The sequence below is a fragment of the Cricetulus griseus genome, chromosome X (genome assembly GCF_003668045.3).
Source record: "Cricetulus griseus strain 17A/GY chromosome X, alternate assembly CriGri-PICRH-1.0, whole genome shotgun sequence".
Taxonomy (NCBI): Eukaryota; Metazoa; Chordata; class Mammalia; order Rodentia; family Cricetidae; genus Cricetulus; species Cricetulus griseus.
The window spans coordinates 1,286,085-1,313,474 of record NC_048604.1 but is presented as its reverse complement, the minus strand read 5'-3'; the positions used below and the strand labels follow the sequence as shown (position 1 = coordinate 1,313,474).

Genomic DNA, 27,390 nt, shown 5'->3' with positions numbered 1-27,390 from the left:
GGAGGAAATAAGTCTTTCCTTCATAGATCTGGATAGCAGGGAGGAAATGACAAGGGGGACAGGTAAAACTGTTGGAGGATTTAATTGCAAGGTTGGGGTAGGGAAATCATAGCTGCTACTTCTGCCTTCCTTTGGTGAGAAGGCTGCCTGTGGGTGGGATGATGACCATGGAGTATGGAGTTGGTTAGGGGACATCTCTAGTGCCACAATATTGTTAGGCAGTATGTGGTCTCTTCCAGCTGGTGAGGAGGAATGTCAAGTGGCACTGAAGCTGGTGTGGCCATGGGCAGGTCTTCTCACATGGGTGTCCTTGACCATTTCATTTGAATTTTGAGGAGCTTGCCCATAGACACTAGGGAGTGTGGTTTGGTCTTTATCCCTCTGAGGCTCAAGGTTCCTCCCCATTGTTCCTAACTCCTGTCTTGAGGAGTCTAGGGACAGACTGATAGGCTGTTCTTCTTCCCTTTGCAGGGACTGGAGTGAGGGGAGGAGGTGATTTGCTTCTTGTGGAGAGATGGGTGGCTCAGATAGGGTCAATGGTGGCCCTGAAAGCATTACAGTGAGTTTTGAGAACTTGGAGAACTTGATAGTTGAGGAATGTAGCTGGGGTCAGTGGTGGTGGTAACAGCAGCAGCAGCAGTGATGGTGGTGGTGGCAGTGGTAGCAGCAGCAGCAGCAGCATAGGGTATAGAGTGGTGGCACGAGCCCAGGGACTGGAATGTGTGGCTAAAGCCTATGGTCCCAAAGTCGTTCCAATGTGGGGCTAATAGTCCAAATATGAGGTTAGGTGGTAAGAAGGATAGACACAGAAAGGGTGTCCAAAAGGGGCAGAGTGCAGATGGTATAAGTTCCCAAGGCTCAGAGCTTGTGAGGGTTCACCCATTTGTAGGTGCCCTCATACTGGAAGCCCACTCTCTTCATCAGCTCATCTGCCTCTGTGGGGCCGCGGCTGGGAGGCAAAGGGAGACATGAGTGACCCTTGTCCCTGGTAATTCCCACTGCCCTGCTTCATTTGGCATGGCTCCCTTAGCTCCCATCCTTCCCTTACCTGCCATAAACATAGGGGATAGGCTGGGGCTTCTCTTGATCAATCTTGTGCAGCAGTGGTGTGAAGATACGCCAGGCTTCCCTGAGTTCATCACTGAAGGGATACAGTATAGAATGGAGTGGAGGCATATGTGTGGGGAGGGAGAAAGCCACTTCTCTTGCCTGACTATGTTAGGCTGGGGGTCCCTCACCTGCGGACAAAGTGCATCTGGCTCCCACAGAAGACATCCAGGATGAGGCGTTCATAGGCATCAGGGAGCTTCACATTCTGCAGGGTTGGGAAAGGGGTAATGTTGCTGATACCACTGTACTTGCCTACCTAGGTCCTCCCTTAGGGCCTTGCCCAGATGGTCCCCCCGTGGGAACCTTGTATCTGTTGCCATAGGTCAAGTCCAGCTCTGACTCCTCAGGGTTGAAGAACATGCCAGGCTTCTTGGTCATCATCTTGGTGTATACAGCCTCATTGGGCTGCACACGAATCACCAGCTCATTACGCTTGCACTGCTGGTGGAAGATGTCGCCTGCCACATCTCGGAACTGTAGTCTCACCTCAGCCTTGCGTTCATTCAGGGCTTTGCCACAGCGCAGGATGAAGGGTACCCCTAAGGGGCAGGGCTGGCCTCAGGAACTGACTTTCCTATAGTCTTGTGTTGTGTGAATGTGTGTGTGTGAATAAGGGAGGGAAGGAAAGAGGAAAGGAGGGAGGGAGGGATGGAGGAAGGGAGATTCCTGGTGCCTGTGTACATGTGTGAATGTGTACATGAGGAATAAATATGACTAGGGTGGTGTTCCACTTGTGCCAGCCCTCCTTCCAGCATCCCTTAACACTCAGCACCATGTGTCTGACCATGCTAATAAGTGTATATTTGAGGGTACATCTAGCACTACCTTTCTGGGTCCTAGAGGTGTCACCTACCATCCCACCGCTCATTCTCCACATAGAGGACAGCTGCTGCAAAGGTGGCAGTGGTGGACCCACGGGGCACTGTGGGGTCATCCAAGTACCCATTGGTAGCTTCTCCTTCTCCATTGGGGTTCCCCACATACTGGCCAAGGACCACATTGCTGGTTTCCACCTCTGAGATACATTTCAACACTTTGACCTGGGAGAAAACCAATGTAGAATGGGTGGGCCCCTCAGTCACAGGGAGGGTGTAGGGAAATGGACATGAGCCCAGTGCCTTGTCATAGAGTGGCCTACCATAGGCACAGCTGCTGGGGAACTGGCAGAAATGCCTCTCTACCTACCTTCTCATCACGGACATCATCTGAATCTGTGGAGGCAGGTTTTTCCATGGCCACCAGACACAACATCTGCAGGAGGTGGTTCTGCATAACATCCCTAGTATCAGAAGAGGCAGATACTGTGGTCAAGTGCCACTTCCAGGGTGGGAACAAGGGTATGACCAAATTCTAGGGGCCCTAGGATTACTAAACAAGGCTTTCTAGTGACAAACTGGGAAACCTTGCTTCCTTAACCCTAGTGTCTTCCAGGTCTCCTAAGGCAACAAAGTAGTTGCTGACCCTGGGAACCCTTTGGGGTTTAGCTGGATGGGTTGAATAATAGCCCTCAGGGTGTGAGGATGAACTAAGTTGGGGTGGGATATGGGTTCTTACCTGATGATCCCAAATTCATCAAAGTAGCCCCCACGACCCTCAGTACCAAAGGGCTCTTTAAATGTGAGGATCACACAGGCAATGTTGTCTCGGTTCCAGATGGGGCCAAAGATCCTGTTGGCAAATCTGTGGGAGGTATAGGAAAGAGGCTAGCGTGGGAGACATTATTATGGAAGGGTCTGTGAATGGATCTACCCTTGGGATTCCACAGTATAGTGGTTGTAACTGAGCCAAGCTAGGGCCTAGCACCCTGGCCGGTACCTTTGAGGAATCTGTCTTTGGGGTAGTGGGGCAGGTGGGGCTCCTCACATTGCCACCCTTGCCCTGGTACTCTTCCACCCTGTCCCCTTTGCACCTCAGCACCATGAGGTTCTGGACCATCTCCTTGCCCAGGTAGTGGTCAATGCGGTAGATCTGGTCCTCACGGAACAGAGAGGAGATGTGGTTCGACAGCTGGTTGGAGCTCTGCAGGTCTCTCCCGAAGGGCTTCTCCACTATGATGCGGTTCCAGCCTCTGCTAGGAGCCCCCAGTCATGTTATTTCCCAAATCTTCCCCCAGGAATAGGCCCAGGGCCATGTCACCCTGACCCTCACCCCAGGAAGCAGAGCTTTCATCCACTCTATATTCTCAGGTGACCCAGGGAGCTCTACTGACTGATATTTATCCTTACCCTGCACAGGCAGCATCTTAGAAGCCTTCCTGCTAACATGCTGAGGACTGGATCAGTTTCTGGGATTTGCCCACCTTGGTGCTAAGGGTAGCATGACTGGCACATTCTTGGGTGGGCATTTGTTTCCCTTTTTCCCATGCCAGATCCTCAGTGGGTCAGAAGTAGCCCAGCATCCAACAGAGAAGTAGACAGATAGGATATCAAGGACACAGCTTCCTATTAGTTTTACTTTATTTAGTTTGAAATAAGGTCTCATGTAGCCAAGGTTGGCCTAGAACTTGCTATGTAGTCAAGGATGACCTTAAACTCCTGATTCTCCTGTCTCTACTTCTTAAGAGCTGGGATCACAGGCATGTGCCATCGTGTCTGGCCTCCCTCATTGGTTTTTATATTCTTACTTATTTAATGTATATGAGTGCTTTGTCTTCATGTACATTGGCACACCAGAAGAGGGCATCACATCTCATTATAGATGTTGTGAACCACCATGTGGTTGCTGGGAATTGAACTCAGGACCTTTGAAAGAGCAATCAGTATTCTTAACCATTGAGCCATCTCTGTAGCCCCTGGTTTTATATTCTTGAGATAAAGTCTTGCTATGTTACTCAGGTTGGCTTGGAACTCAAGGGCTCAAAGAGTAGTCCTGCATCATCTCTTGGGACTAGGGACTATTAGCTGGGACTACAGTTATGGCCCAATGCAACTGACTTCTATTGGTTTTATTTGTTTTTTAAACTAGCTTTTTCTGAGACAGGTTCTTTTTTTGGTTTTTCAAGACAGGGTTTCTCTGTATAGCCTTGGCTATCCTGGAAGTCCCTCTGTAGACCACACTGGTCTTGAACTCACAGAGATCTTCCTGCCTCCAGAGTACTGGGATTAAAGGTGTGAGCTACCACCACCGGTGAGACATGTTCATACTATGAAGACTAGGCTAACTTTAAATTCACTATGTAGCCATGCCAACCTTGACTACATAGTGATCCTCCTGCCCCTTGCCTCCTGGGATTACATGTGTGTGCCACTATACCCTGCTTAGTTTTTTTTGTTGTTGTTGTTTGATTTCACTCTGTATTTCAGGTTACCCTTGAACTCCAACTACTCCTCTTGCCTCAGTCTCCACAGTGCTGGGATTATATGTGTGAGTCACCTTGCCCAGATTTCCATTGATTTTAAAAGAGCAGGTTCCTTTCTTTGCTGTTCACAACAGAGCACTAAAGTTGTTTTCTAAATTCAAAAAACGAAAGAAAGATGGCGTTCAGTCTGCAGTGGTCTCTTATAAAACAACACTGCCTCCTGGTGGGCCTGCTGGGGATCTGAAAGAGACAGAGAGAGAGAGAGAGAGAGAGAGAGAGAGAGAGAGAGAGAGAGAGAGAGAGAGAGAGAGAGCGCCTGCGAGCCTCACAATGAACAGTGTTCTATGGAGCAACACTGTCATCTTGTGGTCAGTGGAAACTGTTCCAAGGGGCCACTATTTTGTAGTAAGAGCCTTGGAGGCTAGAAGCTGCTGAGTAAGTATATGTGGTAATAACAAAGGCTGTTAGAAAACTCTAGTACTTATAGCCTGTTCCCTTTTTTGAAATGCTAATCCATCTGGACAACAAACATTCAGCTTTTCAGCTTGCCTAGACTGGCTTGACCTGGGTTTAGAGTAGCAGAAGCAAGAGCAAACAGACAGGAAGGGAGAGAGAACGATAGGCCTTACGTCTGACTCATGCAGGTCTCTTGAATGTTCTTGGTGACAGCTTCATAGACTGTGGGGGGCAAGGCCAGGTAGAATAGGCGGTTGGCCTGCATCCCCTGATGCAGGGCATTCATGTGGCTGTTGAGGTGCTTGTAGGAGGCTGGATCATCATACTGGCCAGCCACATAGGAGTTACGGGCAAAGAACTCCTCCAGCTTGGGTCTTTCCTCTGGGGTGGCCTGGGAGAGATAGACAGACAGGTAAACGCCAGCTTCTACTTCTCTCAGAGTCTATACTTGTTCTTCCCTAAGGAGTGAAGGATCTCATTTTTGTATAATGTCTTGCTCCACAGCTAAATTGGGTTTCTCTTGAATCAACTGTCCTGGCTCCACAAGTACAAGAGTTTCCTTCATCTTGGTAACTTTGTGTACCCATGGGGATGGGGCTGAGACATACAGCAGGAATACTGTATGCAGGTGGGGCAAAGTACTGGTATAGTTTGCATATCTTTAGGGCCCTCATGCCTAGAACAGAATTCTGATTTCAGGAAACTGACTTGAGAGAAAAGAACGTTGGAGAAGGATGTCTCTCTAAAATTATCACAGCAAACTATAGGTGCTGAGAAAATGCCAATATATAGCACATTTGCCAGGGGGAAGAGGTACTTGGAGGTACTTCCAGCTGCTGGCATGACTTAGTGTGGCACCAGGGCACAGCAGGATGGAGCCAGAGAGGCTGGGTCAGAGTGGAGCTGGGAAACAGATCTGAGGCTGAATTGACCATATTCTTCTGTCTTTGTTCAGAAGTCACAGAAAAGGTGGCATAAGTAAGAGGACACAGCTCTTAAGTGGTTGGTAAGGGAGAACAAGGATGTGAGGTGTCAGAGCTTGAGTGTTCTGGGTAGCCCTGCCTTTTTGCCAGTCAAGTGAAAAGTGGGGAAGGAAGTGTTGCTTATGATGGGGGGGGGCGGCATTTCCTCATGGGCTGCCTGGAGTTAGTCTTGCTGTGGGGTAGGGGAAAGGGCAAAACAAGGCTCTGGGATACTCCAATGTCACTCACTTTAAAGAAGGGCTCACTCTGCTTGCGGATGTCATCCACTGTGAGTCGGGAGCGGGCATAGCCCACAATGAAGGTGTCTTCGGGTAGAAGGCCATCCCGGAACAGCCACCTAAGGTTACAATAAGACTGTTTTCAAACTGGGTAGGGAAGGTCAAAGCCTATCCCTGGTAAAGAGTTTTTTGGGGGACAGGATAGTGTAGACATATACCTACCAGATAGTGGGATAGATCTTCTTCTTGGCCAGGTCACCCTGCAGCAGAGGAAACGTGGTCAGAAAGAGCTGTCATGACCTAGATCATTCCCCACCACTGGTAAAATGCGTCCTCATTTAGGGTTACCACTCAGCTACAGATATATCTATTATGCTCCCATATATCATCAGAGAAGCTCAGAAATTCAAGCCTGCCCCAGCCTTGTACCAATACAGGTAAGTAGATGAGTCTGCTGGGTGCAAGATGAAAACCTAGACATTGAGTTCATTAGAACTTAAGAATGATAAAGGCAGCACATACAACAAAAACAAATTCTGTGAGATATGACAGATGTCACATTAGCATAAAAGGGCTACAAAGTAATGAGATGGTCATTCAATTAATGAACTTAGAAAAAATGGCAGCAGGCCAGGCTTGATGCAGAGTGTGGTCTTCGCTCAGTAACAAAGGCCAGATTTGGTGGCATGCAACCTTATAACCTTCCAACATATAGGGAGACACTATTCCAAAAGCCCCTCCTCCAGAATTTTAAAACAGCAAAAAAAATTTATAAGGAAGCAATGAAAAAATACAATGAAAAAATTGGGGTTGGGGATAATGCTCAGTGACTTTGGAGAAGTCAGATTCTCCTTTCCATCCCTGCAGTAAAAAAAACAAAACAAATGGAAACAAAATAGAAAATTAACAAAAGAGAGCTGGAGGATGGGGAGGAGAGGTGTGAATTGTCTTCTGGATATGACATGGCTGTGGCACACATGAAGAAATCACAGCAACTGTGGTTGCTTGTAGAAGATATGCATAAGATCACGCCAGTCAACATGGCAGCATGGAGTGTGTGTGTGTCTGTGTGCGTGTGCGTGTGCGTGTGCGTGTGTGTGTGTGTGGGGCGTTCACAAGCTCCTATCCCTAGCTAAGGATCTATTGGCAGCAACCATAAGGTTGCTGGGGAGTATAATTTTTCTTCATGGGTGTGGCTCCTCGTTGCTCAATGAGTGGATGATGAAGCACTAACTGAACTTAGTGGGTTATAAAAAAGAAAAGTTGGGAGGGTGAGGTGGAAGGGGGCTCAGGAGTTAGAGGGACAATGGAGGGGTGATATGCTTTAAGTATTTTGTATACATGTATGAAAATCTCAAAGACTAAATTAAGAACTCAAAAAATCAAACCAATATAAGAACAACTTCCCCAAATACCAAACCAAACAACAAACCCAAACAAACCAAAAAGAAAAGCTGGCGTTGGTGGCACAGGTCTATAATTCCGGTACTTAAGTGGTTGGAGCAGGAGGATCAGGATTTCAAAGCCAGCCAGACCCTGCCTCAAAAACTAACAAAACAAAACAACAAAACTAATAAAAATCCCAACTAAACCACCACCACAAAACCCAACAAAAACCTAGCAACTGCTGGGCAGTGGTGGGGCACACCTTTAATCCCAGAACTCTGTATAGTCCTGGCTGTCCTGGAACTAATTCTGTAGACCAGGCTGGCCTTGGACTCAGAGATCTGCTTGCCTCTGTCTTCCAATGCTGGGATTAAAGACGTGTGCCACCTTGTCCTGCCCATGTTAGTCTTAAATTCAGCATGTAGTCCTTGCTGGCTTCAAACTCCAAACAATCGTCTTGTTCAGCCTTTGTGCTGGGATTACAAACATGTGCCACCATGTTCAGCATGAAGGACAAATGTCTGGAAAAAATCCAACCTACAATATAAAGGAGCAAAAGACCTAAGAGGTGGCAATGACTAGAGACAACCCCTGGCCTGGAGAGCACTGCCAGTGGCTTCTATCATAATCAAGGAAATGAAAATTTGAGTCTGAAGCAAATTTCCCCTGAAGACAGAAGAAAGGGGGAGTATTCCTACAGCCACTCTGAGACCTTAGTTCTACAACTTGATGACAAAGGCAGATGCAAAAGCCTTTCTATTTACTGGCTGGTTGGTTTTTGAGACAGAAATCTACCTGCCTCTACCTCCTGGGACTAAAGACATGCACCACCATGCTTGCCTAAAATGAGTAGCTGGGATTAGAGGTCTGCAAAATTAGGCCTTCTGAGAAAGCTTTACATATTTCTGTGTATTGATTTTTAAAATACAGCAACTCTGTTAAGTTCAGCAAATGTAAAAAATTCTATTTGAGATTTTTTAATCAAAGACAGAAGGGAATCTCTTTAATTTGATTTGGGACATCTATCAAACATCCTAAGAACACCATACACCATGTGGTATTGGCTACTTTTCTTGTTGCAGTGACAAAATTCCTGACAGAAAGTAACTTAAGGGATAAAGGGTTCATTCAGGCTCATAGTTTGGGGGTACAGTCTGTCATGTCAGGGAAAGCATAGTGATAGGGGTGTGAAGTACTTTGTGTTCACAGTCAAGAAGCAGAAAGATGAATATGGACACTCAACTCACTTTCTCTTGTTTTCCTTTTGTTCAGCCAGGGACAGCAACCATTAGGGTGTACTATGAACATTCCCGGTAGGCCTCTCTTCCTCAGTTAAATCTTTCTGGAAACATGATCATAGACACACGTCTGGGTGTCTATGAGGAGATTTCTTAATGCCTGCTATTGCTTCTTTTTTGTTGCTATTGCTTCTTTAGTCAGTCTTAAACTAGAAGTCCTTGCCAGTATCATAAGACAAGAAAATGAAAATGTTGTAAGGTTTGGAAAAAAGACAAAAACTTATTATTAGATGATAGCTTGTTTATTGAGTGCAAACTTGTATGACCACTTTGGAAATAGGTATGGAGGTTTCTTAGGAAAATGGGAATCAGTCTACCTCAAGATCCAGCAATTCCTGTCTTGGGTATATACCCAAATAATGCACACTCATACAACAAGGACATATGTTCAACCATGTTCATAGCAGCATTGTTTGTAATAGCCAGAACCTGGAAGCAACCTAGATGCCCCTCAACTGAAGAATGGATTGAGAAAATGTGGCACATTTATACAATGGAGTACTACTCAGCAGAAAAAAGCAATGGAATCCTGAAATTTCCAGGCAGATGGATGGAACTAGAAGAAACCATCCTGAGTGAGGTAACCCAGTCACAAAGACAAACATGGTATGTACTCACTCATATGTGAATTTTAGGCATAGAGCAAAGGATTACCAGCCTACAATCCTCTTCACCAAAGGAACTAGGAAACAAGGAGGACTCTTAAGAAAAGAATGCATGGACCCCAGAGAAGGGGAAGGGAACAGGATCTCCTGAGCTAACTGGGAGCATGGGGGTAGGGGAGAGGGAGCTGGGAGAAAAAGAGGGGGAGAAGAGGAGGGGAGAGGAGGAAGTGGGGTAACAGGAAAGTTGAGTTAGGGGAAGAATAGAGGAGAGCAGGATGAGAGATACCATAATAGAGGGAGCTATTATAGGTTCAAGGAGAGATCTGACACTAGGGAGATTTCCAGAGATCTAAAAGGATGACATCAATTGGCAATCTAAATGGAGAGGCTACCTTAAATGCCCTTTCCCTATAATGAGACTGATGATTGTCTTAAATGCCATCTTAGAGCCTTCATCCAGTAGCTAATGGAAGCACAAGCAGACACCCACAGCTATACACTGAATTGAACTCTGGAACCCAGTTGCAGAGAGGGTTGAGTGATTAGCAAAGGGGTCAAGACCGGGCTGGTGAAACCCACAGAAATATCTGACCTGAACAAGGGGGAGTGTATGGACCCCAGACTGATGTCTGGGAGGCCAGCATAGGACTGATCCAGAGCCCTGAACAAGGATGTCAATGAGGAGGCCTCAGTACTCTATGGGGCCTTTGGTAGTGGATCAGTATTTATCCCTGGAGTAAGAAAGGACTTTGGGAGCGCATCCCATATGGAGGGATGCTCTCTCAGCCTGGACACATCGGGGAGGGCCTAGGCCCTACCCAGGATGATATGACAGACTTTGGGGGATCCCCCATGGAGGACCTTACCTTCCCTGAGAAGCAGAAGGGGGATGGGGTGGGGGATTGGTGGGGGTGTAGGAGGAGGGGAGGGAGAGGGCAGGGATTGACGTGAATCAGGCTTGTTTCTAATTTGAACTAATAAAAATAATTTCTTGAAAAAATATCTCAAATCAATCTACAAAGTAATCATTAGAGTTAATGAGAATTTAGCCAAGTTGCTAGATTAAAAAAAGCAATAGGAGTAGGTAGAGATTTCTTAGGATATAAAGTAATAATCATAAGCTAGCACTGTACTGCAGCCTGTAATCATAGCACTCCAGAAGTGGAGGTAAGAGGACTTCAGGGTTATCCTTGAATAAGGACTTCAGGGTTATCTTTGGATACATAGTGAGTTCAAGGCCTGCACAGAGAGAGAGGTGATAGGAGAGGAGAATGATATGAAAATATGAAGGGCATATGTGAAACTCTAGGTTCAATTTCCAGTATTATGAAACAAAGAAAAGAAGAAAGGAAATAGGCAGGCAAGCCTGGAATTGTGGCCATGTGCTTTGCATGTGCATGGCCCAGATTATAATCCCTAACATCAAAAAGACAAGCTGCAGCCTTAGAGATACCATTCACTAAACTTATCTATATTCAGAATATCTAAATAGCTCCTATGACAAAAAATGTAAAACAATTTAACTGACATGGGTAAAAGGCTTGGTCAGATGTTTCACTAGAAAGAAAATGAATGGCCATTCAATAATACATGGAAAGTGTTCAAGATCATCAGGTGTCAAAAAATACAAATTGAGCAAGACACCACTTCATACTTATTAGAATGATTGTAATCTAATGATTAACAGTTGGACATGTTGGTACATACTTATAATTCAACCACTTGGGAGGCAGGAGGAACTTCATGATTCAAAGACTAGCCTGGGCAACATAGTGAGTTCTAGGCTAACCTGAGCTACATGGTACCTTATGTCAAATAGAACTCCCTCCTTCCCCCCAAAAAAACTGGTGTGGACCTCACAGACTGTGGATAGAAACGTGCAATAGTTACTAAATCTAAAACAGCCTGGCAGCCTCTTATCAAGTGAAGTACCTACTCCTATCTTATGACCCACAATTCCTCCACTAGGTGTTCTCCCAGAGAAAAAAGCAGGCAGCCAACCATCCAAAGATCTGTTCGTGAATGATTGTGGCAGTTTTAATTTAAAATATCTTGGACCCAGGTGGTGGTAGTGCACACCTTTAGTCCCAGCAATCGGGAGAAAGAGGCAGAGGGATCTCCATGAGTTCGAGGCCAGCCTGGTCTACAGATCAAGTTCCAGAACAGCCAGTGTTACAGAGAAACCCTATCTCAAAATGAAACAAAAACAAAAAACAAAAGCCTGGAGATGCTCAAATAAATCAGCACACAGATAGACAAACTGTATATTTGTATTCAGCTACTCAGGAATGAGCTACCATTCTACCATTCCAAAAAATGTTGGCAAATCTCAGATACATTATGCTAAACCACAGAACCTAGACACAAGAGACTGAATACTCATGGGTTCACTTAAAAGTCCAAGAATGGGCAACATGAGTCTATTATGACAGAACTCAGGTGAGTGTTTGCCTGGGGAGGTAGTAAACTGGCTAGCAGGGGTACCTAAGAATTGTGTGGATACCTAAGAAATGTCCTAAATTAGGCCATCAACAGTACAGCTACTATGTTTTAAAAAAGATTTTATTTATTTATTAAGTATACAGTCTTCTGCCTGCATACCAGCAGAGGGTACCATATCTCATTCAAGGTGGTTGTGAGCCACCATGTGGTTGCTGGGAATTGAACTCAGGACCTCTGGAAGGACAGTCAGTGCTCTTAACCACTGAGCCATCTCTCCGGCCCCACTACTATTTATGCACTACAATGTGTACAAAGAAAAGAGCGTAAAAGCAGAGGGATGCTTTTTGAGTGTAGGTTTTTGCTGTAATTTTTTAAGACTGGGTTTTATGTGTCCTAGGCTAGCCTCAAACTCATTATGTAGCCAAGGTTGGCCCTGAACTCCTAACCCTCCTGCCTCCACCTCTCTGGAATTACAGGAGTGTACCACCATATGTTTTACATTGTTTTAAGCAAGAGCCTTGTTGTGTTGATAGTCTTGAACGTCTTCCCTGAATCTCCTGCTTCAGCTTCATAAGGGGTAGGACTTCAGATGATAATGCTCTGTTTCTTCTTTTTATTTAAATATTTATTTTATTTTAATTATGTATATGTGTGGTGGTATATGCACACTGGTATAGGCACCTATAGAAGCAAAAGAGGCCACTGGGTTCCCTGGATTGTGAGTTACAGGGAGTTGTTAGCTGCCTGATGTGGGTGCTAGGAACCAAACTTGGGTTTGAGCAAAAGTAACAAGTACTTTTTTTTAATCTTTCCAGCCTTTCTTTCTTTCTTTCTTTCTTTCTTTCTTTCTTTCTTTCTTTCTTTCTTTCTTTCTTTCTTTCTTTCTTCTCCCCTCTCTCCTTTCTTTTTTTGGTTTTTCAAGACAGGGTTTCTCTGTATAGCTTTGGAGCTTTCCTAGAACTTGCTCTGTAGACCAGGCTGGCTTGAACTCACAGAGGTCCACCTGCCTTTGCCTCCTGATTAAAGGTGTGTGGCACCATCGCCTGGCTCCAGCCTGTTTCTTAATGTGGGAGAAATTTACAAGGGTGTGCCAAGTTTGTGAAAAGTTGTCCAGCCACACCCTTAAGGTCTGTGTTCTTTTTTTAAAGTAGAAGTCATCTTTTTTTTTAAAAAAAGATTTATTTATTTATTGTGTATACAGTGTTCTGTCTGCATATATGTCTACAGGCTAGAAGAGGGCAACAGATCTCATTACAGGTGGTTGTGAGCCACCATGTGATTACTGGGAATTCAACTCAGGACCTCTGGAAGAGCAGCCAGTGCTGTTAACCTCTGAGCCATCTCTCCAGCCCCTGTGTCCTTTTATATATATATATTCCAATAATAATTATAAACATCTGGGGCTTAGTGGTAAAGTGCTTAGCAAGCATGAGGCAGTGGGTTTGATCTCTATCATTGCAAAACTAACAAACCAAACAGCACCCCACAAAACACTATAAATATTAATAGATACAGATTAACTGCTTTTATTTACTAACACCAAGTAGTTGGCAAAATAAGCAATTTAAAATAAGAAATTTAAAACAATACCATTTACAAAAGTTAGTATTATAAAGAACCTAGAAATAAGTTCAATAGAATACTATTGTGTGGGCTTACAGAGAAAATGATCCAACTCCATTAAAAATGACCTATCTAACACCCTCCATGCTCCACTCTAAGCCAATGTACACACCCAGTTCAATCTCCAGTAACCATCAACAGCCCAGCATGCTTTCAGTTCGTACCTTGTCAAACAAAGTATAAGAAGGAGGGGCTGAAATGGCTACCAAGCTCTTGAACAATAGAGTAGGTATCTGCCCTTTCATCTCAAACTCTATAATTAGGAATATGGGATGGGTGCAAACTCACACTACACAGGGTACTGCTACTACATGGGGAGAGGTGAGCATCTCTGAGTATTAAGGACCTGAATATTTATGCAAAAGCAATTTGTTGAAACTTTTACAGGCATATCTAATTAAAAATTCAAAACACCACTCCATCTAACAAGGTATTTCGGCACTAATTTCCCAGATGTTTGGAATGAGTTTTCAGATGGAGTTGGTCTAGGTGGCATGAACTTTGCCAAGTTTAAACAAGCTATGCAGAATGCAGCCAGAACAATACTCTTTACCTGGGCCCACTGTGACCTGCGAAGATGCTGGGCTCCATGGATCAGGTACCTCCAGAAATCGAAGTGAACTGCTTTTTCCTTTAGCACAATAACCAATAGGTAACTTCCTGCCATCACAAGTGGACTAATACACAACATAGCCCATGCTGACTAGCTCTTTAAAATGAAGAGGTGGAGCTGGAGTGGTGGCTTGGTGGTTAAAAGCACTGGATATTCTTTCACAAGACCCTGGTTTGATTTCCAGTACCCATATGGTTACTCACAACCATCTGTAAGTCTAGTTTCAGGGGGATCTGATACCCTCTTCTGACTTCTAAGGGCACCAGCACTGCAACTTGTACAGACATACATGCAGGCAAAATACCCATATACATAAAATAGATAAAACATAATCAAAACAATGAAGAGTCAGCTGGGCGTTGGTGGTGCACGTCTTTAATCCCAGCACTCGGGAGGCAGAGGCAGGTGGATCTCTGTGAGTTCGAGACCAGCCTGGTCTACAAGAGCTAGTTCCAGGACAGCCTCCAAAAGCCACAGAGAAACCCTGTCTCGAAAAACCAAAAAAAAAAAAAATAATTGAAGAGTCAATACAACCTTAGATACAAACTTCAAAATGACTGAGACAGATATAGTAGTATATACCTCTAATCCCAGTAGTTGGGAGGCTGAGACAGGAGATTAACAAGTTCAAGGCCAGCCTGAGAAATGTAGTAAGCCCCTGTGTAAAAAAATAGGGGCAAAGGGTGGTGGGGGGAAGGCTCAGGCTCAGGCTCAGTGGTAGATTTGCTTAGCATGCAGGAAGCCTTGAGGTGGTATGTCCTCAGTAACATATTAACAAACAAAAGAGATTGAGCTATGTGGCTGCATTGATGAATACATTTCTATAGGAAATGGCAGTTCTTGATAAGGATGTCTATGGACAATCAGAATTTCCAGCGGCTTAAATATTTGTCTTCAGAAGTTTTCTGAGTGACAGGTCCATGGAAGCAAGTGTGTGTAGGTCATTTCTAGGTTCTACTGGGTTCCCAAAACTTCTACAGGGGCCTGTTACCAAACTTTGGTAACCTGTGTTGGCCTGAGGGAGCAATTCCCTCCACTCAGTGCCCATGTCTGTCAATTGTTCAGGATTAAAGTTTTGAGCACTGTGGAGTGGGTCCACTCGATAACTGCCATCTTCCATATGAACTTCTGGAAGCCTGAGCCCAATGGCCACCTTGTAGCCCCATGCTATGACGAGTATCTTTAGGAAAATGTCTAAGACTTGCCAGCTGGGCTCCTATTGTTCTGTCACTCCCTCATATGATACCTAGTATGGCCATCTGAGTGGCCTACTTGCTGTCCCCTAAGCCACTTTGCTTGGCACAGCTTTTACCCTGTTGTGCCAGATGGCTGTCCTTATAGGTCCCACAAAGGTCAGCTTAGACAAGCCCCATTCTGGGCCAGCATCTCCCCTGAGGATGGCTCTTGGTTCCTCAGAGTAACCTCATGGTCTGTCTCTGGCATCTCTCATCAGTGGGATGTGGGTTACAGCTCATGTTGTCCTGGTCTCTCACACACCAGAAACGGCTGGCTTGCTGGGAACTAGACACTGAAAGAAACAATGAGAACACTGGCCTGCAAACTTCTCTAAGCAGGCAGTGTTTGCTTATGATCAAATTCCAACAGACTGGGAGGAATCAGGACAAACTCCAGCCAATGTATTGGTGGCAAGGGACAGGTTTGCTGAGTCACAGTTGCCCCACACCCAGAGCTGTTTGTTCTTGTTCCCTTTGGGATTAACCAGACATAGAACCTGCTCTCCTTGTTTTAGCTCAGTCCCTGCAACCGACAGTCTACCTGGCTTCAAGTCACTCAAGGGAGGTGAGGTAGGACTAAGGACAGTGGAGGCGGGAGGCAGCCGTTCTTCTCAGGGATGGGGGGGGGGGTGACCCTGCCTTTCCTGCTGGCTTCATGGCTCTCCCTGATCTCCTCTTAGGTAAGGAACATGAGAAGAACTAAAATCTAAAATGTGTGGGAGTGGGGGCAATTAGAGAGGTAGCTGAAAGTCTCTCATCTTTGCCACCCCCTCACATTGCCCAAGGATCATGACAGGGGAAGGAGCTACCTAAGGACATGTGGTGACTTAGGAGAATTAGGGCATGATTAAGATCTCCAGCCACAACTATAGGTCAGATAAGGGCAAAGAGCCCTGAGTACCAACTGGCCTATGGTCAGCTGAGGTTTGACCTCTTGTTTTATAAACCGAAACCACAGCCAAGGGTTGTTGTGGATGAGGGACCTACCTAGCTTCCCAAAGTAGAGTTCTGGGCTGTGACTGAGGATGAGCTGCCTTTCAGCTACTGGAATGAGATGGGGGGGTGTGTTAGGGAGGTTTGGGCTAAAAAATCTAACAAAAGGCCTCCTTCCTACACGAGTGACTCCACGAGTCACCAGGCTTTTGGGAGAATGCCAAGGTCATCATGACACAGCAAGAATCTTACCAGCCCAAGGGAGAAGTCAATTCTGAAATGACTCAAGAAGAGGGATGGACTTGGAGTGCCAGGTCACTCCTCATACAGGCCTGTCAGCAGGATGGACCTTGAGTACCCACAGTCTATGGCTATCACACAGGCTAGGTGGGAAAACTGATGTATAGAGATGAGCCCTGTAGTGAACCCATCTGCCCATGTGGACTCCCAGACCTATACCTTTTCTTCTGCATAAGGGGAAAAGCGTCACTTTCTAGCCTCACCAAGGTCTTATTGGGTGGGGGGAGGTGTCCTTTTAGGTTCACAGATCCTTCCCCCTACCAGTCCACAAGGAAAAGGTTTTCTAGAGTGGGGCAGTAAGGATTTCTGTTTCCTTCCTTGTTTGGGTGGGAGTCCTGAGAAGAGGAGTGGCTACAGTGAGGCAGCATAAGAATGCCCCTAGGTAGGAAGCTGGGTACATGGGTAAGACTGGGCAAGGACCTGGGGAGGAAGAAGGAGTAGAGGGCACTACTTGGATTCAACTTGTCCTGGTGTGTTCCAGTTTCCTAGGCTTGGGGCCTGGCAGCCACTGGATTCCTTTTAGTTTCTAGATCACACTGAGCTTGTTCCCAATTTAGAGGACAATTGCCCTCTAATCCTCAACCAGCCTTGCTTTCTAGGTCCACTTGGGACCTGTGTGCTGCAGGGGTCTTAGTACACAAGAGACCATTTGTGACTTCTGTCACATACAGCTGCCTAAAATCCTGTTGGTTTGCTTGCTCCCAAAAGACACTGTCCCCATGAGGCTAGGGACTGAGGCTGTTGTGGATTGGAGGAGACACTTGATTGCTACATTGAATGAATGGAGAACTTGCAGGTATCCTAGATCAGCACTTTGCCTGCCTCATGCATTCAGTAAAGTGTCAGGCAAGAGATATTCTGGGGGCTGTCCCGGCACAGGGTCTATTTGTCTCAGGCCCTCTGAGAAGAACAGAGAAAAAAAAATGATGATCTTCAGCAAACTTCTCTTTCTTCCCCACTCCTTTCTGCTGGAGCTAGCAGTTCACATTTCTATTCTGGAAGCCTCAGTTCTCACTCCAGAGCAGAGGAGAGCAAAGGGGAACCATACCGATTGCAGTGAAATGAAGTTGCTCAATTTCAGGCTAGAACTCACATAATTAGTCTAGGATAAAGCCAGAGGCTGTCTGGCCCTTGTTTGTTAGATGAAGACTACTAATGTTCAGAGAAATGGAGACATTTGTTCCAGGTCACACAACAAGCTATCAATGAGGTATCTAAGAGTTCAGGTCTGCCAGTTGTAAACTATCTTTGATGTTTAGATTATTATTGTTGCAAGCTTATAAAAGCATGGGTGGGGCAGGGGAAATCATCCTTAGTTACTTTCTCTTCCAGGTGGTCATTTAGACTGAAGGACCTAATAGTCAGAGTCCTATATGCTAAGGTTTGTAGTTGATACATGTATGCATGGCTCCTTTAAGGGGACTAGGCTGGTGCTACGGCTGAGGGTAGGACTGCTGTACTGTGTGTTCCAACTGGGTACCTCTGTTGGGTCTTACAGTTATAGGGAGTTAGGGGACAGTGCCTTGGGGGTGTCTCTCCCTTGCCCTTTCAGTGGCTGAGCCCTTCTCCTCTGTTTCTGCATTCCTTTTCTAAGTTTTCTCACTCCACTTTTGCTCTGAAATACAAGGCTGACAAAGAACACGTCTGGCAAAGGGGGTGGCATGTTCTGATTTCCTCTTTTTTGATAGTACCGGGAATTGAACTTAGGGCCTCATGCATAAGAGCCTAGTACTTTACCACTGAGCTACAGCCCTAACCCTTAGTGGGTGGCAATGCTCTGTATGAACAAAGAACCACAGAGTTCACCCAGCACTGAGGGGCCCAAAGTGTGCAAGGTGCTGAGCTAGTAGTGGCTACCCTCTCAATAACACATTAGCTCTAGTGAAGTTCTTGCTCAAGGTTACACAATAAGTTAATAGTGAAGATGGTAACACGAGGGTGATCAGATTCTAGGGTTAAAAGCAAGCAATTGAGTTTACCTTTTCCACAAAACCCTGGTCACTGAACATGCCCTGCTTCCACAAAGCACATGAGAGGGTGCCCCACCTGCCCCAGTCTCACTGTGTACCATCATCACACCACCCCTCTGACTACGCTTCTGTTCTTCAGTTTTTCCTAACAGAGCATATTGGTAGTTGTTTTAGTTAGACAACTGGGAACCAGGTGGAATCAACAGAAATCTGCAGTAGGCTCTGGAAGATGTGGTAAAGAGTAGGTGTTTGCCTCCAGGGAACTTCATGCAATAGAGAGAAAAGAGGCAGAGGCAGGACCTCAGATCCTTTCACTGAAAGCAACTGTAACATTTGTCAAATTACAGATTTGGAAAACATATAGACTGAATAGCACTTCCTGGTTGCACCTCAGTTTTTTTTTTTCCATCCAGGAGGAAGAAGTTCAAGTAGATGGTGCTTTAGAACTTGCATGCTCCAAGTCTGGCCCACATTTAATGGCTGAACATAGATTTCTGAAAAGCCTTGCAAATGAGAAATTTGACAGAAGTACATGATGTACAGCAGGTACTGACTGCTGTGATGATCAGGACACACAGGTGGGAACATATGCCGTGAGTTCAAATTAGAACCTGTGTGGCCCCTTAGCAGTCAGTTGGGAAAGTTCAGGTAAAGAGAGAGAAGTGCCTTGCAAAATGCTACATTTGATTTTTTTACACTCAGGGCCTGAGGGGAGACTCACCGATGCACCCATGATGATAAATATATGTGTATCAGCTTGGTGGAAGGCATCACCCTGGTACAACTCTTCCCTCAGGATGCCACACACCTGGGTCCGGCTCAGGGCCACCTGCTCTGCCATGGTGTTTTCTGGTGGAAGAAAGACTCATTGATAAGGCAGGAGAACAGAAGAGCATTGACAACTTAACCTTATCAGAATCAGAAACTGCTGCTTCTGGGCTCCAGCCATATCCTATGTTGTCTTCTCTGGGGGCTGTACATTACGAAATCTCTATAAGCATTAATGGAATTCAGCTAGGGAATCCACTCTGGGAAAGCGACGCGGTCAGAGCATCGCACTGTGTCTGGGGCCATCGCACTCCAGTCTCTGCCAGAAACGCCACAATGAACTGAGCATCTTTTCATTGTGCAGATGATGGAGTTCAGCCCCAGCTCTCTGCTGGCCAAGCTAAATGATCCCAGAAAGACCCTTCTCTTCTAAAAGTCTAGTCCTCATGGGCCTAATGCGGGGAAGTGCGGGGTACAATGGGATGGGTTAAGACCTCGTAGATCTTTTTCCATATCCAAGCATAACAAATAGCGCTCATCAAAGGGACACGCGGCTCATAAGCGGGAAGCACATCCCTCCACCGGTGTGCTATCAGACCACCCCCTTTACCTGTGTTTAGTTGCTGCTGCCAAACAGGTTTACAGTTCTGGAGTGCACAGCTCGTTTCCGGGGGCTGCGCTTAGCTGGCTCGTTTAACGCAGGAGGGCGGGTGCTTTGACTGAGCTGACCCGCCTCAGGAGAGGCAGGAGAGGAGGAGCTTCGGACTACTCCATCGGTGAGGGAGGGGAGAGTAGCAGAAGTAGGTGCGCACGCATCCCTTGTCAGCCCCACCCTGTTGGCCGTCCCTGCTTTCCTGCTCCGCGATCGTGATGCTTTGCTGGCACAGATACAGCTCCGCACAGTTCTCCTGCGTCCCCATCGCTACCCCAGCCATACTTTATGGTCTGTTTTCCGATGGACCCTCGAGTCCCTGCGCACTCCTGGATGACCCCACTTCCGTTAGCAGCATAGCCACGCCTCCCCTTGCAATCGGTTTGGCGTCCTTTAGCAGCTTCTTCTAGGCTTTTTCCATGGTAGGGACCTGGTGGCAGAGAGCCCAGTGACAGAACCAGACTAAAACTGGGGTGTTTCATTGCGAATGCGACGCCTTGAAAATGGGGTGGGGACAACTGTGGGCGAGGTGACACACGCCTTTAATTCCAAGCACCCGGGAAGCAGAGGCAGGTAGATCTGGATAGCTAGGAGAGAGACCCTGTATCAAAAAAAAAAAAGTGTGTAAGTGTGTGTGTGTGTGAGTGTGTGTGTGATCTTTATCAGTGAAGAGCGTTGCGCTCTTCGGTTAGCCAATGCAGGCTGGCGGTCTGAGGCTTCTCTTCAGAGTGGGATGCAGCACTATTGTGGCTTCGCAGCTCCAGTTAATCTCCTCGACTTCGAGTCTGTGTTTTACTTCCGGATCCCACACTTACGACACCGGAAGCCGGAAGCAGGGGTTTCCACAGCCGAGAAGGGAAGGGTGACCGCCCAACCAGGACTTTCTGAGAGCTCCGATTCAATCTGAGAGGTCGGGTTCCGCTGCTCAGGCCCTCTTCACTTCTGGCCGACTCTGCTGACAGGTGTAGTCCTCTTCTCCAAAGATAGGGCTCCATCGGTGGCCATTATGCAGCTTCCGAGGCTCCTGAGCCCCCTTCCCCCCACCTTGGGCCCAGTTTGTTCTGTTGCATGCTTTCGAATGCTTTTTAGAGCATTTATTCAAGAAGTGCAGATTCGCGACCCAGCTTACTTGGACTGATTTCTGTCCTTCCCTCTGCTTATCTGTCGCCTAAGGGCTTGGCCCCAAGTGCTAGAACTCTTAGTTCACAGACATTTTTCTGTTGATGAAACTTTGTTTTCTGAAACAGCATCTCGAAATGTAGGCCAGGCAGACCACGAGCACAAGATTCTCCTGCCTCAGCTTTTTCAAGTGTACCGACTTTGCCTTTGTTTTTGAAGGGTTCACGATAAAAGGGAGAAACAGTCAAAGTTATCTTTGATGTAACTGGTCCCAGTGGGGTCAATTGATTGTAAAAGGCAAGGGAAGAAAGCATGGTGATCTGTAAAGAGATTATTGCAGTAATCCATGTGAAGGATGATAGTGCTGTCAGCCTTTTATTACTGAAAACTTTAAAAATGTACAAAAGTAGAAATATTAACATAGTAAGTTCCATGTACACATTTCTTAGTTGTCTCTATCAACTCATAGCTAACTTTAATTCACAGCCCTTACAGTACTCTACCATGATTTTTTTTCCTCTTTAGAAAAGATGTTATTTTATGTGTGTGGGTGTTTTGGCTGTGAGTATGTATGTGTACTACATGCTTGCCTGTTGCTAAAGGAATTCAGGAGAAGGTGTGAGGTCCCCTTGGATTGGAGTTGCAGATGTTTGTGAGCCACCATGTGGGTGCTGGGAACTGTCTCTGCAACAACAGCAAGTGCTCTTAACCACTGAGTAATCATCTTTTTTGCTCCACCCATTATAATTTTCAAAAACAGCTTTCTTGAGACATAATTTGCATGCTGCACCATTCACATTTAAAAACTAAAAATATTTACTATTTGTGTGTGTGTATGCATGATGTGTGTGGAGTGTCATGGCCAGAATGTGTTCTCAGGTTTCCAGGCTTGCATACCAATAGTTATCCACTGAGATGTGTCACTTGCCCATAATTCAAAATTTTTGGAGAGAGTCTCATGAAGATCCCTTCTTTTTGAGTTTCTCATCCTCCTGCTTTTACTTCCTAAGTACTAGGATTTACAGAAGTACACCACCACATCTGGCTACAATTCACGTATTTAAGGTGTATAATTCAGTGGTTTTTAGTGGGTTCATAGGAGTGTGAAAACATCACTAATTGCGGAACATTGTCATCATCCCTAAAAGAAATCCTAAATAAGAAACTCCAATCCACCTCATTTCTCTAAGTAACCACTAAACTACTTTCTGTCAGGATTTACATGTTTTGGATATTTCTTATGCTTGTAAGTATATACAGTATATAGCTTTTAGTGACATTTCTTTCTCTTAGCAATTATTTGGAGCATGTGTTCTTGTTTTTGTAACAGATTTTGCTTATTCATCAGTTGGTGGACATTTGGATTGTTTCCACTCTGGCTGCTTTGAATAATGCTGCTGTGATCATTTATATATGGACATGTGTTTTCATTTCTATTGGGTTTATCCATAGGTATCTCTTTTGTTATGCAGTGAATTTCAGACATGTGAGTGTTTCATTATGTATCTCTTTCAGAAAGTACTCTCAATAAACATAACTACAACACCATGATCACACTTAAAATACCTAATGTTATAGTGTGTCTTCATGAATTAAAAAGATGGGCAGGGGGGAAGATAAAGGAACAGAAAAACTAATCGAACAAGCAAGCAAAAACTCAGAAATGCTCAAATTTTTTGTCCTGATAGTTGGGGGATGGATTTGTTTTCAACTGATAGTAAGGGAAGTTGTGGATAGAAGTGGATTTGGGAGACTCACTTTTTTGGGTACTGCTGGGGATCCAGAGTCTGGTGAATGTTTGGCAAGTACTCCATTGCTGAGATATACTTCTAGTTCTGGGAAATTAATTTTGACAAGACCTCTTTTTATTTTAAAAATATTTAATTTTAGTTTTTATTTGTGTGTGTGTGTGTGTGTGTGTGTGTGTGTGTGTGTGTGTGTGTGTCTGTCTGTCTGTCTGTCTGTCTGTCTGTCTGTGCTCACACCTCTGTGTGTGTGTGTGTGTGTCTGTGTCAGAGACCAGAAGAGTACATTGGATCCCCTGGAACTAGAGTTATAGATAGTTGTGAGCTGCTCAACATGGGTGCTAGGAACCAAATGCTCTGGAGGAGCATTGAGTACTCCTAACAGTTGAACCATCTTTCCAGCCCCTTGAGTAGACTTCTTCTTCTTTTTTTTGAGTAGACTTCTAAGTATCCAAGTAGTTTTATATTTGAGTCTGCAATTTAGGAGTGAGAACTGTTTGGGTTTTATCAATATTAAGATTTGGGTTAAAGCCATGGGACTGGAGAGAATTACTGCAGGGGTGAATGTGTTTTGGAAAAGGCCCCAAGGCATCTCAACATGAAGGAATGGGAACTCAGTGAAAAGGCCTCAGCACATTCATCCTTTGAGAGAGTGAGGGACACTAGAATAGGCTTTTCTGGAAGCTGGAGGAAAAAGCAGGTGAAGAAGAGGGAAGGGTCGCCGGGCATTGGTGGCGCACGCCTTTAATCCTAGCACTTGGGAGGTAGAGGCAGGTGGATCTCTGAGTTCGAGGCCAGCCTGGTCTCCAGAGTGAGTGCCAGGACAGGCTCCAAAGATACACAGAGAAACACTGTCTCAAAACACAAAACCAAATAAATAAATAAATAAATAAATAAATAAATAAAGAAGAAGCAGCAGAGGGAAAGGTCAGCTGGGTGAGCTTGGGCAGATGGATCTATGGGTATCAACACTTTTAGTGTAAATAGCCAAGATTCTTCAGTGTTACAGGCATCCTACCTTACTGAAGGTCCACTTCTGGAAGCTTGTATTGAGATTGTCCTCTTCCTGGCAGTCAGTTTTAGGCAGGATTTAGAAAGTCTTCAGGTTAGCTCTGCCCAGCATGTTCTTCATCTGGTTTATAAACCAACATAAGCAGACCAGGGGTCATTTGTCTCAGACTGACACTGCAAGTCCCACTTTCAAATTTCTTAGCATATAGAAAACACCAGAGGTCTCTTCTATCCTCCCAAGGAACACTCCTCAGGTACAATGTGGTCTCCTAAATTCTCTTACCAAGTGTTTGAATTTCCTGTGATTCCTATAAGAAATGACCACAGGCCTGGTGGCTTAAAACAGCAGAAATTTAACATCTCACAGTTCTGGAAGCCAGGAGAATAAAGCCAGAGGGTCAGCAAGGCCACACTCCACCTGCAAATTGTACAAGAGCATCCTTCCTGTGTCTTTCAGCTGCTAGTGGCTCAGTTGTTTTTAGTTTGTGGTTACATCAGTCTAATTTCAGCTTCTGTCTTCCCATGGCTGCCTCCCTGTATTTCCACCTGTTTTCTCTCTCTTGTCTCTTTTGTGTGTATGTGAGGAACTGGGAATTGAACCTAGGGCCTTGTGCATGCTAGGTAAATGCTCTAACACTGAACTACATTCCCAGTCCTGTTTCATCTGTCTTTCAGAAGGGTACTTTTTATTGATGTCATGGCCAAACCATGTAACTTAGGATGATCTCAATTTGAGAGGCCTAATATTTGTGAGACAGATTCTTACTATGTAGAATGGGCTGGCCTTGAACTCATAAGAGATTTGCCTGACTCTGCCTCCTAAGTGCTGGGATTAAAGACCCTGCTTGGCTTGAGATCCTTAATTTAATCACATCTGTAAAGATCCTTTTTTCCAAGTAAAGTCACATTTATTGGGAAAGAGGACAAGCTATGAAGCCATGGTGGGTAAGGAGAAAAGTGGGCTATAGGGATCAGTGGGAGTAGGTTTGAACTTTCTTGGGACACAGCAAGCTTTTAGGTGGGAGGGGAATATAGTTTTCCTTGGGAGAGAGAGAGTTTTTTCCTAAGATGGAGTGTGGCCTGCTCTTGGAAGTGTGTGGCCAATTCCACTGAGAGGAGGTCTTTGAGTTGTAGGATTAGGACATGGATATATCAACCATTCTACTACATTAAGTGAGGAGATAGAATTCCCAAATATGCTGCCCTTTCCTTCCACAAATAACTCTCTCATTGGAATGGGAATATTTGCTATGTCTTAGATCCAAACTCCACTTTTGTATCTGATTCCACTAGATAAAATGTACAGCCTTTTGGTATGAATGGAAGTCTAGGGCTTCTGTATAGATTGAATGCATTGTGCTGGTTGACAGAACTCTGCTCTGTGTCATGCACTTCTACTGTCTTTCTTCTAGACACTGCCTTGTTGGATGAGTAAGCACCTCTGGAAGAATCAGTTGAGTGAAATGGTGCAGCCCAGTGGTGGCCCAGCAGGGGACCAGGACATGCAGGGTGAAGAATCTTCTCTGGGGAAGCCGGCAATGTTACAGCTGCCTTCAGAGCAGGGTACTCCTGAGACCCTCCAGCGCTGCCTGGAAGAGAACCAAGAGCTCAGAGGTGAAGTTTTCACTGTGAGGGAGGCATGGAGTAAAAAGTCAGGAGGGGCCTGGCACAGTAAGGACAAACTTATTTTCACTTGCACCTTATTATTGGTAGGGTATGGATGAGGTTATGGTGTTCCTAGGAAACAGCCGTCATTTCAAACTTAGCTATCTTCCTGCTTGGTTTCAGGTGGGATTCTCTGTGAAGATTCACATATAGGGAAAAATGTGGTTCAGGGCCAGCACCAGGGAAGGGAAAGGGAAAGGGGGAAAGAGGACAAGCTGAGAAGACATGTGGGTAGTGGGGAAAGTGGGGTATAGGGATTAATGGTAGTAGGCTTCATCTTTCTCAGGACACAGCAAACTTTTAGGTGTGAGGGAATATAGTTTTCCTTGGGAGAGAGAACTTTATTTCCTAAGATGTAGTGTGGCCTGCTCTTGGAAGAGGGTGGTCAGCTCTGGTGAGAAGAGATCTTTGACTGTGTCTTCTGTACTGGCACCCTGTCTCCTTCATGTCACCCTCATTTTGTAAGGTAAGCATTAACTGTTTTTTTGATTTTCGAGACAGGGTTTCTCTGTGTAGCTTTGGAGCCTATCCTGGCACTCACTCTGGAGACCAGGCTAGCCTCAAACTCACAGAGATCCACCTGCCTCTGCCTCCCAAGTGCTGGGATTAAAGGCGTGTGCCACCAACGCCCGGCTGTTCTTGAATATGCAACTGAAGATGATGAAAGTTAGAGATATTTTTAACTTGTCCTTTCTGTGCTTCTAGGCTGTAGCCAGAAACTACACAGTGAAATTTACCTTGGGGATTGTCTCCCTACTTTCTCAAGTCTGCAGGCATGTTTAGGGCCCCCTGATCCTGAAGACATAGATGCAGGCCTGGCAGAACTAAAACTGAGTGCTCCAGGCTAGGGATACCCTCAACTGACCAGAATATAAATGTAGCACATAAAGAGAAAGTTGTATTTGAGGTATCCCTTCAAGTGAGAATGATGTGTTTAGTAATGCATTGCAGACACTTGGGGGCATATCATCAGTGGAATTGGCTGGAAATTGGTTTGACTTTGAGAAAGGCTGCCTAGTATTTCAGGGGTGCCTTGCTGTCAGCACTCACATCTACTTTGCTGTTTTCCCTGTCCCCAGATGCCATCCGGCAGAGCAATCAGATGCTAAGGGAACGCTGTGAGGAGCTGCTGCATTTTCAGGTCAGCCAGCGGGAGGAGAAGGAGTTCCTCATGTGCAAATTCCAGGAAGCCAGGAAGCTGGTGGAGAGACTGAGCTTGGAGAAGCTTGACCTGCAGAGGCAGAGGGAACAGGTCTTAAAGGATTTGGAGCACCTGAAGAAATGCCAACAGGTAGCTGTTGGGTAGGCAGCCCTTCTGTTCCACCTGTGTTTGAAGACCATAATGACATTCATGTTCTCATAGGAGGCATGTTGTTGGGGGGTCCCCCAAGACCTCTTCCAGCTTGATTGCTGGGAATACTTTCAGAACCAAGAGAAGTCATCACACTCACTGTTAGTTTATTACAGTGAAAGGGTCCACATTAAAAATCATCAAGGTACAAGACATGTAGGGCAGGAGCCAGTTGAGTCCAGATGTAAGCTTCTCAGGGAACAGTGGTTTTGTTGTGAGCAGTACGGGCAGTATACATAGAGCGGTGTCACCCAGGAAGCATGTCTATGTCTTGGGAGCCAGGGTTTATACTGGACTCATTTGTGAAGTCACAGAGTGCTTGGGCACCTGACCCAGCTTGCTCAGGTCCTAGCCACCCTGAAGTCCAGCTGGTACCATACCATATATTCTAAGGCCCTCACTTACACCTTGGCATCAGCTCAAACAGCCTGGTAGGACCCTAGGCCCCTGATAAACCAAGGTACTCTCATTAGGCAGGATTTCTCGGGGCTCAGAGATGATCTCCAAGTGCAGTTGGAGAAAGTATTTGGTCCCAGGCCTGTAAGTTGGCCTTGTATTGCACTATCTCCAAAGGATGGTGTCCTTAGTGTGGGATGAGAGGATATTTCT

At 45.5% G+C, this 27,390-nt stretch overlaps 2 protein-coding genes across 7 annotated transcripts in view; one reads left to right on the top strand and one right to left on the bottom strand.

The window, feature by feature from the left end:
* Window positions 1–66: 66 nt before the first annotated feature.
* On the bottom strand, window positions 67–19,975 carry G6pd (glucose-6-phosphate dehydrogenase). The gene is given in 13 exon segments (NM_001246727.1): window positions 67–949; window positions 1,049–1,141; window positions 1,239–1,315; window positions 1,414–1,649; window positions 1,964–2,150; window positions 2,296–2,389; window positions 2,665–2,790; window positions 3,020–3,178; window positions 5,038–5,255; window positions 6,076–6,184; window positions 6,288–6,325; window positions 19,192–19,319; window positions 19,849–19,975. Coding segments are annotated over 12 exon segments (1,548 nt in total). The 5' UTR covers window positions 19,312–19,319; window positions 19,849–19,975; the 3' UTR covers window positions 67–858.
* The window catches only part of Ikbkg (inhibitor of nuclear factor kappa B kinase regulatory subunit gamma), a 36,182-nt gene continuing 24,539 nt past the window's right edge, over window positions 15,748–27,390 (top strand). For 2 of the 6 annotated variants that reach the window (XM_035450209.1, XM_035450208.1), the window contains exons 1-2: window positions 25,178–25,379; window positions 26,510–26,721. In XM_035450209.1, coding sequence (XP_035306100.1) covers window positions 25,193–25,379; window positions 26,510–26,721 — 399 coding nt within the window. In that variant the 5' untranslated portion in view covers window positions 25,178–25,192. Of the gene's footprint in view, window positions 15,838–20,080; window positions 20,182–20,698; window positions 20,853–25,177; window positions 25,380–26,509; window positions 26,722–27,390 lie in introns of those variants that run through there. The other 4 variants (XM_035450206.1, XM_035450204.1, XM_035450205.1 and 1 more) reach the window with 4 other exon arrangements.